We start from the raw sequence: 13,570 nt of genomic DNA on the forward strand, positions 1-13,570 counted from the left end.
ACACGCTCACTCACACTCTCGCTCACACACACTTGCTCACACACGCTCTCACACACTCACACACACGCTCACTCACTCGCTCACACATGCGCGCACACACACGCTCACTCTCTCTCACACACACACACACACGCTCACTCACACTTTCACACACACACACACACACTCGCTCACACTCACACACACACACTTGCTTACACACTCACACGCTCACACTCACTCACACACTCACTCACTTTCACTCAAACTTTTGCTCACACTCACTCTCACTCACACTTTCGCTCACTCACATACTCGCTCACACTCTCACACTCACACACACACACTCACTGGCTCACATGTTTACTCTCACACTCGCTCACACACTCACTCACTCTGACACTCATTCGCTCGCTCACTCACACACTAGCTCACAAACTCTCACTGACTCACTCTCTCGCACTCACTCGCTCACTCACACTCTCTCACTTGCTCACACACTCAGTCACACACACTCACTCACTCAGACATTCGCTCACTCAAATGCTCACACACTCTCACACGCTCTCACACTCGCTCACACACTCACTCACTCTGACACTCATTCGCTCACTCACACGCTCACACTCTCACACACTCGCTCACACACTCTCACTGACTCACTCTCGCAAACTCACTCACTCTCTCACTCGCTCACACACTCGGACTCTCACACACTCGCTCGCTCACACTCACACGCTCACTCACTCTCACACACACACACACTCTCTCACACACACTCACTGACTCGCTCGCTCACACACTCGCTCGCACACTCTCACTGACTCACTCTCTCGCAAACTCACTCGCTCACTTGCTCATACACTCGGACTCATACACTCGGACTCATACACTCGGACTCATACACTCGGACTCATACACTCGGACTCATACACTCGGACTCATACACTCGGACTCATACACTCGGACTCATACACTCGGACTCATACACTCGGACTCTCACACACTCGGACTCTCACACACTCGGACTCTCACACACTCGGACTCTCACACACTCGGACTCTCACACACTCGGACTCTCACACTCGCTCACTCACACACACGCTCACTCACACTCTCACACACACTCACTAACTCGCTCGCTCACTCACTCAGACACTCGCTCGCTCACAGTCTCAAGGCTCTCACACGCTCACTCACACTCTCGCTCACACACACTTGCTCACACACGCTCTCACACACACACACACGCTCACTCACTCGCTCACACATGCGCGCACACATGCGCGCACACACACGCTCACTCTCTCTCACACACACACACACGCTCACTCACACTTTCACACACACACACACACACACACACACACACACTCGCTCACACTCGCTCACAAACTCACTCACACATACACGCGCACTCACATGCTCACTCACTCACACATGCGCACGCTCACTCACACTCTCTCGCTCACACTCTCACACGCACACACTCACTCACTTTCACTCAAACTTTTGCTCACGCACTCGCTCACTCACATACTCACTCACTCACATACTCACTCACTCACACGCTCACACTCACACACACACTCACACATACGCTCACTCACACGCTCACTCGCTCACACATGCGCACGCTCTCTCACTCTCTCTCTCTCGCTCACACGCTCACTTGCTTACACACTCACTCACTTTCACTCAAACTTTTGCTCACACTCACTCTCTCTCACACTTTCGCTCACTCACTCGCTCACTCACATGCTCACTCACTCACACTCACACACACACACACACACACTCACTCGCTCACATGTTACTCACACTCTCGCTCACACACTCACTCACTCACTCCCACACACATGCGCGCGCAGACACACACTCGCACACTCATTCACTCACACACTCGCACATTCAATCACACACACGCACTCACTCACACACTCACAAGCTCTCATACTCAATCACATGCGCACACACACACACTCACTGACTCACTCACACATGCACACACACACGTGCATGCTCACGCACTCACACATGTGCTCTCACTCACACACTCGCTCACTCACTCACTCACACACACACTCTCACACACACGCACATATAAGCACTCACTCAGACACACACTTGCACACTCATTCACACACTCACACATGCACTCACTCAATCACACTCGCACTCACTCACTCAATCACACTCGCACTCACTCACTCACATGCTCACGCTCACATTCACTCACTCACACATGCGCACACACACTCACTCACAAATGCACACACTCACGCGCTCGCTTGCTCACACACTCACACGGTCACTCGCTCACTCACTCACATGCTCACACTCATTCACACACACACACACACACACACACACAGGGTGATGCCAGGGTCATGTAGAGCTGTTGTTCTTCTCTCGCAGCACCACTCCTTCTAAACAGGGCCGTGGAAAAGCTTCTTTCTCCCGCTCGGCCTTTCAGGAGGACAGCAGCGAGGAAACGTCCGGCACGGAGAACGACTCCTACTCCATGGGAGGATCCCGAGGAGTGTCTCACAGTGAGTGCAGCAAACACGCTTCAGACACCGGCCCACGTGCCTGTTCTCAGCCTGACCTGTGTGTGTGTGTGTGCAGTGGTGCGGGGCCGGGGCCGCTCTGGATGCTGGATGGGTTCAGATGACTACAGCTCTCTGGACGCTCTGGATCTGGTGTGGGCCAAGTGCAGAGGATACCCATCATACCCCGCTCTGGTGAGTGTATCGCTGCACTAAACCTGCTGTAACGCCAGCGCTGCAATGTCTGGCTCATGTTTCCTTCCAAAAAGAAGTGTAAAGCAGCACACTTTTTGAAATGTTTGACTCAAACACATTTTGAGGTTCAGTCACTAAATGAAATGGAAAGCTTCTGTTCGTGCTCCAGACCAAGGTTATTTTTGTAAAAGAAAACGAAGATGAAAACAATTGATCAGAAAACATTTTCTTCAACCAAAATAAAATTTAAAACACCAAAATAAATACAAAACGAAACTAAAAAGAATTATTGAAAAACTATCAGAAAATAATAATAATCAAAAATAATAATTTTTGTAATCTTTGTGTTTTCTTCCTGTGATGGGAAAATAGAAGAAAGCAAATCCTTACTGTAAACAATAAAAAGTTATGTGAGCAATCTGCCAGACTGTTTAGTACACATGTGCATGAACTACACGCTTCTAATTCTTCATAAATGAAAAGAACAGATTTAAATATTAATGTACTATTAAATCCATTGTGTCTCTTTAAGCTCTGCAGTCTATGTGTGTGTGGCCACTGGTCCTTTATAGAAGTTTCAAATGATATAGGCTACAGAAATACACTATAATGTGCAACTCTGCAAATCCAGTGTTGAGGCTCCACCATTATTATTGAATATCATTATTCCCAGTTATGATTCATGTGCGTTTGTTCTGAGGGAAGTGAGCAAGACACAACGGTTACAGTATCGTGATTATGGTCAAGTACAAGAAAAGAAATTACATTTATTTTCAAATGAAATATCACCAAACACAATTATCATTCTAGTCTAGTGCTTTGAAATCTGATCAAGTCAGTGCCTCAACTTTAGATTGTGAAGTAAAGGCTTTTACCATGGGATCAGTCTGGGCTTGTTTAAATGAAGTCCTGCTCTGTGGAAGTGATCTGTTCATGCTGCTCAACTCTGTCCTAAAACTCAACTAAACTATATAAAACAAACTACATACAAATGTGTTCACAAGATGAAAAATAAACTCAATTATTAATTAAATGAATAAAAACACAAGTAAATCTTATTTCAAAAACTAAAAATTATTTTATAATGTAAAACCATAAGTTTAATAACCTTGCTCCAGTGGTTGAAGAGATGATCCTGGTGCTTTCGTAAAGAGTCCAGAGCTTTTTGACCAAGTTAGTGGATGCATTAATGTGTACATCAAACTATCAAGACAGGTTCATTAAAATGTCATGCATGCCTAATACAGTGCATATATTTAAATAGATTTGATCTATATGTGCTTGATGGGTTTTATGTTCCCATCTTGTTTTATTGGTGTTTTTCTGTGATTAAATCACTCTTTTAATCTTTTTTTCTTTCTGTAATTTCATAGTAAAGAGGAATCGATCAGATGACAAAGTAAAAATTAAATTAATAAAAACACAAACAGTCAATAAAAAATACACACTAAAACACAAATGGTCAAAACCAAAAGAAAAAAAGGATTTGATAGAGCACGAATGTTTTTCCATTGGCGTCTGTATTGAAGTGTAAGTATATGTTCTGAGCTGACAGTAGAGCAGTGAGGGACTGATGTGCAGGCACTCGAAGCACTCTTTAACTAACACTGTGTGTGGACAACAAATAACCCCAATAATGAACGGGCTCTAGCTGCCGCAGTGGAGCTGTGATCGCTTCAATCCCCTCTCCTCAGTGTGAGCCGTGTGATATCCTTCCTTCCTACAGATCATTGATCCCAAGATGCCACGGGAGGGAGTGTTCCACCGGGGCGTCCCGATTCCTGTCCCGCCGGTAGAGGTGCTGAAGCTGGGAGAGCAGATGACACAGGAGGCCAGGGAACACCTCTTCCTCGTGCTCTTCTTCGACAACAAGAGGACCTGGTGAGAGAGACACACACACACTCACACAGGTGTCTGAGAAACCTTAACTAGACTACCATTCAAAGATTTGTGCTCACATTTTATTTTTAAAGAAATTAATACTTTTATTGATTGAGGACGTATTAAATTGATCAAAAGTGTCTGTAAAGTCATTTATAATCTGAGAAAAGATTTCTATTTCAATTGAACGCTGTTCTTTTGAACTTTGTTCATCTGTGAATCCTGAAAAATAAAATACATCAGTTTCCTAAAAAATATTGAGCAGCACAACTGTGTTCAACATTGATAATAATATTCATGTTTCTTGAGCAGTAAATCATCATATTATTCTGATTTCTGAAGATCATGTGACACTGAAGACTGGAGGAATGATGCTGAAAATACAGAAATAAATTACACTTTAACACAGATTCACACAGAAAACAGATGAGTTACATTTATAACATTTCACAAGATTATTTTACTCAGTCTTGGTGCACTCCAAACATTACAAAAATCTTACCAACCACAAACCTATAAACACTGTTACACACATCTGCCCAGGATATAGTTTGTAGGTCACATCGCTGCTGTGATGAGAGGAATCTTCCAGTTACGGTCCCACAAACTTCTGTCAGGAATTCTTCCAGAGATCTCGGAATCACAACTCTTACATTGTCATTCAGAAACTAGAAATGCATCATTCTCATATTTCACAGCTCAGCACATTTTGCTGGACCATAATGCCCCACATCGTCTCCTCATTACTCAAGAGTGTCTTAATAAAGTTCTAGTTCTGAGGTGGTCTTTGGTAGTTTTCCAGCATTTCACTGGTGATTCTTCTCAATCATTACTGTAGGACAGGGGTTTTCCTGAATCTTCAGGCGGGGTTAATGTGCTTGAGTTGATGTTGATCCACTTTGACCCTCTCATGAGAGCGATGTAACCCTGTCGACATCCTGTGGGGAGAGAGAAAATGACCTGAAAGACACTAAAGGCTCGTTCACACCAGGAACGACAACTAGAAAGATACAGTTGTAAAAATCCTTCTCCGTATTAAAGAATCGAAAGTGGACTATCAAAATACAGGGCAACGATTACCATTCTTTGTGTGAATGGGCCTTAAATCTGTGTGTGTGTGTGTGTGTGTGTGTGCAGGCAATGGCTGCCGCGCTCCAAACTGGTTCCTCTGGGCGTCAATCCGGATCTGGACAAGGATAAGATGCTGGAAGGCCGGAAGTCGAACATCAGGAAGTCTGTTCAGGTGGCGTATCACCGCGCCATGCAGCACCGGAACAAGGTCCAGGGCGAGCCCAGCAGCGACACGAGCGACAGCGACTGATGGAGACCCCACAGACCGGATGTGTGTTTACTGTTCGAGTCAGTCCTTTACCTCACACTACAGCCAGTATTCAAGTGTGTGATGTGTGTGAGGCTGACGTCAAGCTCCAGTGAAGCGTGATCATGTATTTATTTGTTCTTCCAGACGGTCCTCCTCTCCCCGTGAAGCCCCGCACACAGCCTCCTCTGTGTATGTGTATATTTCTCTCCTGTTCTCTGTTGTTCTTTGAGAACCAATCATGACTAACCGTTGTCTGTCACTGTAGAACTTTTATACAGTATATATATATGAATAATACAAGCGATAGACTTTAATAAAAAGGGTTGAGTTTTGTACATCTGTTTCTCGTTTGCTTTGTTCTGGTGTTTGGTGAATGGGAAGAGTCTATGTAGAAATGGTAGAGCTCAAACCGGAGTAATCATTCACTGTTGGGACGACTAACCCGGTTTTCTGTTCGTTTTGAAGAGGATGTTCTTTTTCTGAAAATGCTAGTTGCTGCATTTTACTAAAACTTTTTTAAAACACTGAGGATTTACTTCAGTGTAATTTTTTTTGGATGTAAACTGCTAAATTGACTAACACACCCTTAGCTTTCGTGCCTCCGCACACATCTCCTCATCAAGCCTGAGGTTTCAGTGAATAATCATCAGGAGTCCCGTGCAGAAACCTCTTCTGGATGAGGTTCGGTAAGACATTAATTTAAGCAACAGTGATAGCCATGCTTGCAAATAATGCTCAAAATGGTGTAAACCGAGCTCTTCCATCTGTGACAGAGGTAGACTGACACACACATGTAAGAGCGGTTATTCAGAGCGGTTCTCCTCGTGAACACACACACCACGTCTGCTCCTCTATTGAAGTTCAGCAGACACCATTCATTCACACTCTCATACTGAAATGTGATTGGTCTTCTGTTTAATTATTTTCCTTGTATAATGCAAAGCAACTCATAATTTATATAAGGTTTTTATATAAGGTATTTTGTGTTAAAGGTCCTGTATACTATTCTAATCATGCTTGAATGCAGGCGATTAGACACAAGATGCACATTAATTCACACGGATAAATCCTGAAAGCTGCGCTCACTAAGAACCATTTCCTTCAGGTGATGCAAATCTAGTTTCACACAAATAACACTCGAGCCAGCTTCATTATCTTGTTTAATGTGGATCTCTCGGGGGAAATGTAATTTTATCTAGGTGTGATTGCAAAGAAATGTCTTTGTGGGTGTGGCTTGTGTGAAGAATATCTTTTAAAGGGGTCGTGTGATGCTGCCAAAAACAACATTATTTGGTGTAACTAAATGTTTATGCGGTTGAAGGTTCAAAAAACTAATTTTCCACATACTGTACATTATTGGTGCTCTTCTAAGCCCAACCTTTCTGAAACGCGTTGATTTTTTACAAAGCTCGTCGTTCTGAAAAGCGAGGTGTGCTCTGATTGGCCAGCTACCCAGTGTGTTGTGATTGGCCGAATACCTCAAGCGTGTTACGCTCCTTAACAAACTGTGATGATGTGTGCCGGCACGACCAGATAAAACCAATCAAACCCATTACAAACGAGGCATTTGTAGCATCCAGTGGGATATAATTACTGATTATAATGACTTCTACTGTGTTTGTAAGCGATGTGTATCACGCTGCTTAAAACCATGTCTGCATTTGTGATCGGAGAAACAGCAAACAACAAGCTCTACTCTACACTGCTCAAAACTCACTTTGAGTCATCAGTGGCAAAGACTTTAAATATGAAAACAAACTTACAGACTGAGTCAGAAGCACCAGACTGTCCTGGAAGAGTTTGAACTGCCCCACTATAGAAACAGTTCTTCATAAAATGCACTGCACACATCTGAATATTTGAGTTGAAGTGTTTTAGAACAGTGTTGTAAACACAACTTAACCACTGATTCCTAGTTGTCTCCTGTTTTGAAAGAACAAAGTAGCTTCTCTTTCACAGTGAAACACCCAGCATCTCCACGACATGACTACAGCAACAATACTACAGCGAGAATAAAAGTTACACCTTTCTTTGCATGAACATTTGGGCGGTGTTAAGCAGATCTTCCCACATCATGACGTAGACGTGAGGGGGCGTGTCTAAACCGGTGTTTTAGGAGGGTGAGGGTGAGACTTTATTCTTTGCAACTTTAGAGATCTTATCTATTCACAAACAGCTTTTAACACTCCAAAGAGAAATAAAAAAAGCTTATGGAGGTCCACCAGCTCCTAATGCACACAAACTCTGCTATCCGCTCGTGCTTGTATGTAAACACGTGTTTGCAGAAGTTTAAAACAGGTGTACACTTACTAACTCACTGGGGGGAAAGTTCATTATGAATTTTGGATTGTTGATGAAAGTGTTCTTTCTCTGAATGATTACATTATAAACACATACTGTATAATACATACATTATAAATGGAATTCATTCAGATAATGACTTAACATGTTTCTAAATTTTTAACATGTCACTGCCATGTTTAAGCACAAAACTAGTATGTTTTAGCACATTGCTAACATGTCAACCTAAACTTTTGAATGGTAGTGTATGTACACCAACTATAGGTAAATAATGCATGATTTTGTTATATAGTTGTCAGTGATGATAACATCTATGACGGTATAACCAAGATTACATAGAGTAGTATTTCTCACACTGTAGTTGTGGTGAGATAATCGCTACTGTTTTTGTGTGTTTGTGTCATATCATATCCACATTACAAGTTCTCGTATAAGAGTGGATGGTGAGAGACAGTACATGTGTTCACCTCAAAAAGATCTTAAGATAACATGCACAAAACCTTGTGATTGCTGCACAGCTCTTTTCCTGTCATACGCTGCTGTGCTAGTCTTTGATGCTGAATGCTTGTATCTGCAGAACTGCTGATGGACACATCTTCAAAGTCTTTCTGATGTACATTCTTCTAAGTGCACAAACATAGTCTTAGTGTTCATACTTGACTAACTGGGGCCCAGGTCAGGAAGCAGAAAGACTGGCTAAACCGACCGTCTGCTAGCTGCCTCCCGTCACAGAGGTCAGCTAATTCTCAGCACATAGAAACTCTTTCACCTAGATATCACACTATAGAGACTGTGTCTGTTCCCCAAACTAGAAAATACAAAAAACGTCCAAACCGAGTTAAGATTAACAATTTAATTGAGGTTCAACAAATTAAAAAATAGTTAATGAAAAAGAATTTGGAAAAAAATCTAGATCCAGACACACAGTAGGCTGCAAAAGTTTAAAAGCCTTTATTATTTAAAAAGGCTAAAGCATAAAACACCAACGCATATCATCCCACTGTCCTTCACCAGGGTGTTGGTAACAAACAAACAGAAACAAGCCATACTTATATTGATTTCAGGTGTGCCACTCTGGCACTTGCAACACAATTTCTTTGCCACTAGAGGCAATAGTTCAGATCATGTCTGATACCAAAGGGTTAAACCAATCAGGACCAAATGAGACCTATCCAAGTGGAAGAACAGGAATGACACTACTGAAAATATCCAGTGTACAATATACACCAAAGGTCAATAAACCAGTCACACATCATAATTCTTAATTAAGATGGTTCTAAACAACATGAATAGTGTACAAAAATAGCGATTGGGTCTAATGTATTCAAAAAACAATATACTGTCCCTATAAAGACACAACAATTATGAAAAGGGTGAAAGGTCAATGCCCACTACTCGTAAGATCGAATCCCTCCCATGTTTTGCGTCTATATTATGTTTGGCCATTGGATAATTCATATTTCCAGTCCGGTTTGGCATACCTATACTCAGCTACCCTTTCCCTCAATCTCCTTTTAGTGAGGCTTACATAAAAACAGCCACATGTACACTCTAATCGACAACATGGGTAGTATTGCAATTAATAAAACTGTTAATAGTGTAAGTCTTATTACTGAAAACATCCATAAATGTAGCAGTTTTGGCCATATTCTCACAATAATTACAATTACCACAAGGAAAGTTTCCCTTAGGTTGACGAAGCCAATTTTTCGGAGCGGGGAGGTAACTTCTTTCGTCTTCATTTTCTTCACTTTTTTTCTTTTTAGTTGTGTGCGTTTATCATTGATTTTTCTCTGCTGTCCATGATCAGTGCAATTCTGTGGTCTTTTTTTGGATCATTCACAATCCACCGCTGGACTAGTGATTGCAGCAGGTCATTTAAGCGTGTACAATTCACATCTCTAAATATTAATTCGGCTGTCACATGCTCTTCTGTTTCTGTTTCCCCTGTAAAGACCTTGTCTCAGAGGAGCACCAGGACAAGACCACAGGAAACAGATGATTCTTCTGCACAATCTGACTTTGCTGCAGCCTGGAATTGAACTACTGGTTTCGTCTGGTCAGAGGAGAACTGACCCCAACTGAGCCTGGTTTCTCCCAAGGTTTTTTTCTCCATTCTGTCACCGATGGAGTTTCGGTTCCTTGCCGCTGTCGCCTCTGGCTTGCTTAGTTGGGGTCACTTCATCTACAGCGATATCATTGACTTGATTGCAATTAAATGCACAGACACTATTTCAACTGAACAGAGATGACATCACTGAATTCAATGATGAAATGCCTTTAACTATCATTCTGCATTATTGACACACTGTTTTCCAAATGAATGTTGTTCAGTTGCATGACGCAATGTATTTTGTTTAAAGCGCTATATAAATAATGGTGACTTGACTTGACATGTACAGTACATACATACAGAGAATCAAAATTGCGTTACTCTTAGACCCCCGGTGCATTATTATTACCTTTATTTAACCAGAATAAAACTCATTGAGTATTTGAGTAAATATCTCTTTTACAAGAGCGTCCTGGCCAAGACAGGCATCAGCACAATTAACAAGGTTACAGACATAAATACATATAACATATAACATCAACATATAACAATTTATACAAGTAATAAATAATTATAAAGTCATAAGAAATCAGAATTTCACATATTATCACAAGCGATAAACAACAGCAAGGATCGTCCTTCATAACTGAGTCAGTCATTACATACAGCCAGTTTGTGTAGCTTCCATGTTATTTAAAAGTAATTTAAAATCAGCCAATGAAACTGGCTCCTTAAGATTCAGGACATTTAGCAGCTGATTCCAAGTGCAGGGGGCTGCATACTTGAATGCCCCTTTTCCCAGTTCGGTCCGGACTTGAGGGACAGATAATAGTAATAAGTCCTCAGAACGAAGACAATATCTTCCTGTATTTTTCTTTTCAATGTAAGATTGGAGGTATGGGGGAAGCAGACCAAGAATTGTCTTGTAGATAAAAATGTACCAATGATTAAGTCTACGGGTGGACAATGCAGACCAACCAACCCGATCATACAAAGAACAGTGATGAGTAAGTGCTCTAAAGTTTGTGATAAACCTAAGAGCTCCATGATAAACAGTATCCAACAGTTTCAAGCTTGTGATGGAAGCATTCATGTATATACAGTAACATCGCCATAGTCCAGCACTGACAAGAAAGTGGCAGCAACAAGCCTCCTTTTGGCCTCAAAGGAAAAACATGACTTGTTTCTAAAATAAAAACCCAACTTCAGCTTTAATTTTTTTACCAACTGTTGAATGTGAGGTTTAAAAGAGAGTGAATCATCAATTAGGATACCAAGATACTTGAATTGAGATACAGACTCAATCTCGGAGCCCTGAGAAGTAGTGATGGGTAGAAGATTCCGTGACTTTGATTTTGCGTTTGAGAACAACATAAGTTTTGTTTTGTCGTCATTCAAAACAAGTTTTAAATCGAACAAGGTACGTTGTACAGTATCAAAAGCAAGTTGAAGCTGACAAAGAGCTTGGTTTGGAGTTGATGCAGAGCAGTAAATCACAATATCATTGGCATAAAAATGAAAATTTGCGTTGGAGACATTTTGATCAAGATTGTTGATATATAAAATAAATAGAAGTGGTCCCAGCACTGACCCCTGGGGCACACCCTTGGATATACTAAGAGGGCTGGAAGTGAGACCATCTGCCTGTACACACTGGGATCTACCTGATAGATAGTTTTCAAACCAGCAAACTGTTTGTTCTGACAACCCGACACTGAGAAGTCTTTGTTTTAATATTGCATGATCCACAGTATCAAAAGCCTTCGATAGGTCAATGAAGAGAGCTGCACAATGTTGTTTTTTATCTAAAGAGTCAATAAAATCATTTACTACTTTTAGGGCTGCTGTAGTTGTGCTGTGTTTTTTACGAAAACCTGATTGAAAATTAGACAGAATATTGTTGATAGTTAGAAACTCTTTCAATTGTTCATTCACCAGTTTCCATAACCTTGGCCAGGACAGACAGTTTCGAGATGGGTCTATAGTTATTTAAATCAGTCGGGTCACCTCCTTTTAACAGAGGGGAAAAAAATGCGGATTTTCATAGTGGAATTTCATTCGTGTCCAGAGAAAGATTAAAAAGAGAAGTCAAAGGCGGTGCAATAAAATCAGATGCTAACTGTAGAAAATAAGGCTCCAAGTTATCAGGACCAGCCGATGTTCTAATGTCTAAAAGTGTGAGGGCTTTATGCACTTCTGAAACTGAAAATGGCTTGAAACTATTACTGACTCCAGAATGACCATGAGAATTACCTTTAGGATGATTCTGATGTGAAGTGTTGAGGGAATCAAATAATGAACCAGAGGCAATAAAATGCTCATTAAAACAGCCAAGCATCTCAGCCTTATCGGATAATTTATGTGAGTCCTTAAGAATACATGGTGGCAGCTCAATGCCAGTTTTGTTTCCAGCCAAGGATTTAATCGTCTTCCAGAATTTTTAAGGGGTTATTTAAATTATTTGAAGTTTCTATAAGAAAGTGGTCAGCTTTGGCCTTCCTGATAGCCACAGTGCACAAGTTGCGCAGTCTCCTGAAGAGCAGCCAATCTGAATCCAGACTTGTTTTCCTGGCTTTTGCCCAGGCCTTATCACGCTCATGAAGAGAGTTGGCTAAATCTACAGTGAACCATGCATTGATTCAGCCTTTTACTCTATATTTTCTGAGGGGAGCATGCTTGTCAACAATTTCTTTAAAACCATCATAAAAAAAATTCCAAGCATTTTCAACATCTGCAATAAGATACATTTTATCCCAATCAAAATAAAACAGGTCATATAAAAACCCTTGTACCGAAAAATGTTTTGTGTCACGCTTAATAATGATACGTGGCTTGGTTTTGGGAATTTTTGTGTTTCTGACTGTGGCAACAACACAGTGGTCATTAATGTCGTTTGCAAAAACAGAAGCTGCTGAGTATTTGTGAGGAACGTTGGTTAGGATAAGATCAATTAAAGATGATTTATCTGGACATTTCAGGTTAGGTCTAGTGTATGGAGTTAGAAATGTGTCTTTATTACATGCGAGAAAATAAAAGATCTGTGAGGAAAAAAAAAAGTTTGAGAGAAAAAGTTATCACACTGATAGCAAAAAAACATTTCATGAGAGATAAAAGAATATTTGAGAGAAAAAGTTTTCATGCCAATAGCAAAAAATAATAATATTTGAGACTAAAAAAAGTTTTGAGAGAAAGTATTTTCTCATAGAACATAAAAAAATATACATTTGAAATTTTAAAAATTATTTCTGGGAAAAAAAATCTCTCAAAATACTTTGAAAAAAAAAACTCTCA

The 13,570-nt window shown here is 41.0% G+C and overlaps 1 protein-coding gene across 1 annotated transcript in view; it reads left to right on the forward strand.

Annotated features, from left to right (window-relative positions):
• Positions 1-6,260, forward strand: part of brpf1 (bromodomain and PHD finger containing, 1) — a 30,635-nt gene extending 24,375 nt beyond the window's left edge. The window contains exons 13-16 of the mRNA XM_026270733.1: positions 2,398-2,531; positions 2,608-2,723; positions 4,450-4,604; positions 5,742-6,260. Of these exons, the coding sequence (XP_026126518.1) occupies positions 2,398-2,531; positions 2,608-2,723; positions 4,450-4,604; positions 5,742-5,925 (589 nt within the window). The 3' untranslated portion in view covers positions 5,926-6,260. The remainder of the gene's footprint in view (positions 1-2,397; positions 2,532-2,607; positions 2,724-4,449; positions 4,605-5,741) is intronic.
• The last annotated feature ends 7,310 nt before the right edge of the window (positions 6,261-13,570 follow it).

The sequence above is a fragment of the Carassius auratus genome, chromosome 8 (genome assembly GCF_003368295.1).
Source record: "Carassius auratus strain Wakin chromosome 8, ASM336829v1, whole genome shotgun sequence".
In the NCBI taxonomy this organism is placed as follows: domain Eukaryota; kingdom Metazoa; phylum Chordata; class Actinopteri; order Cypriniformes; family Cyprinidae; genus Carassius; species Carassius auratus.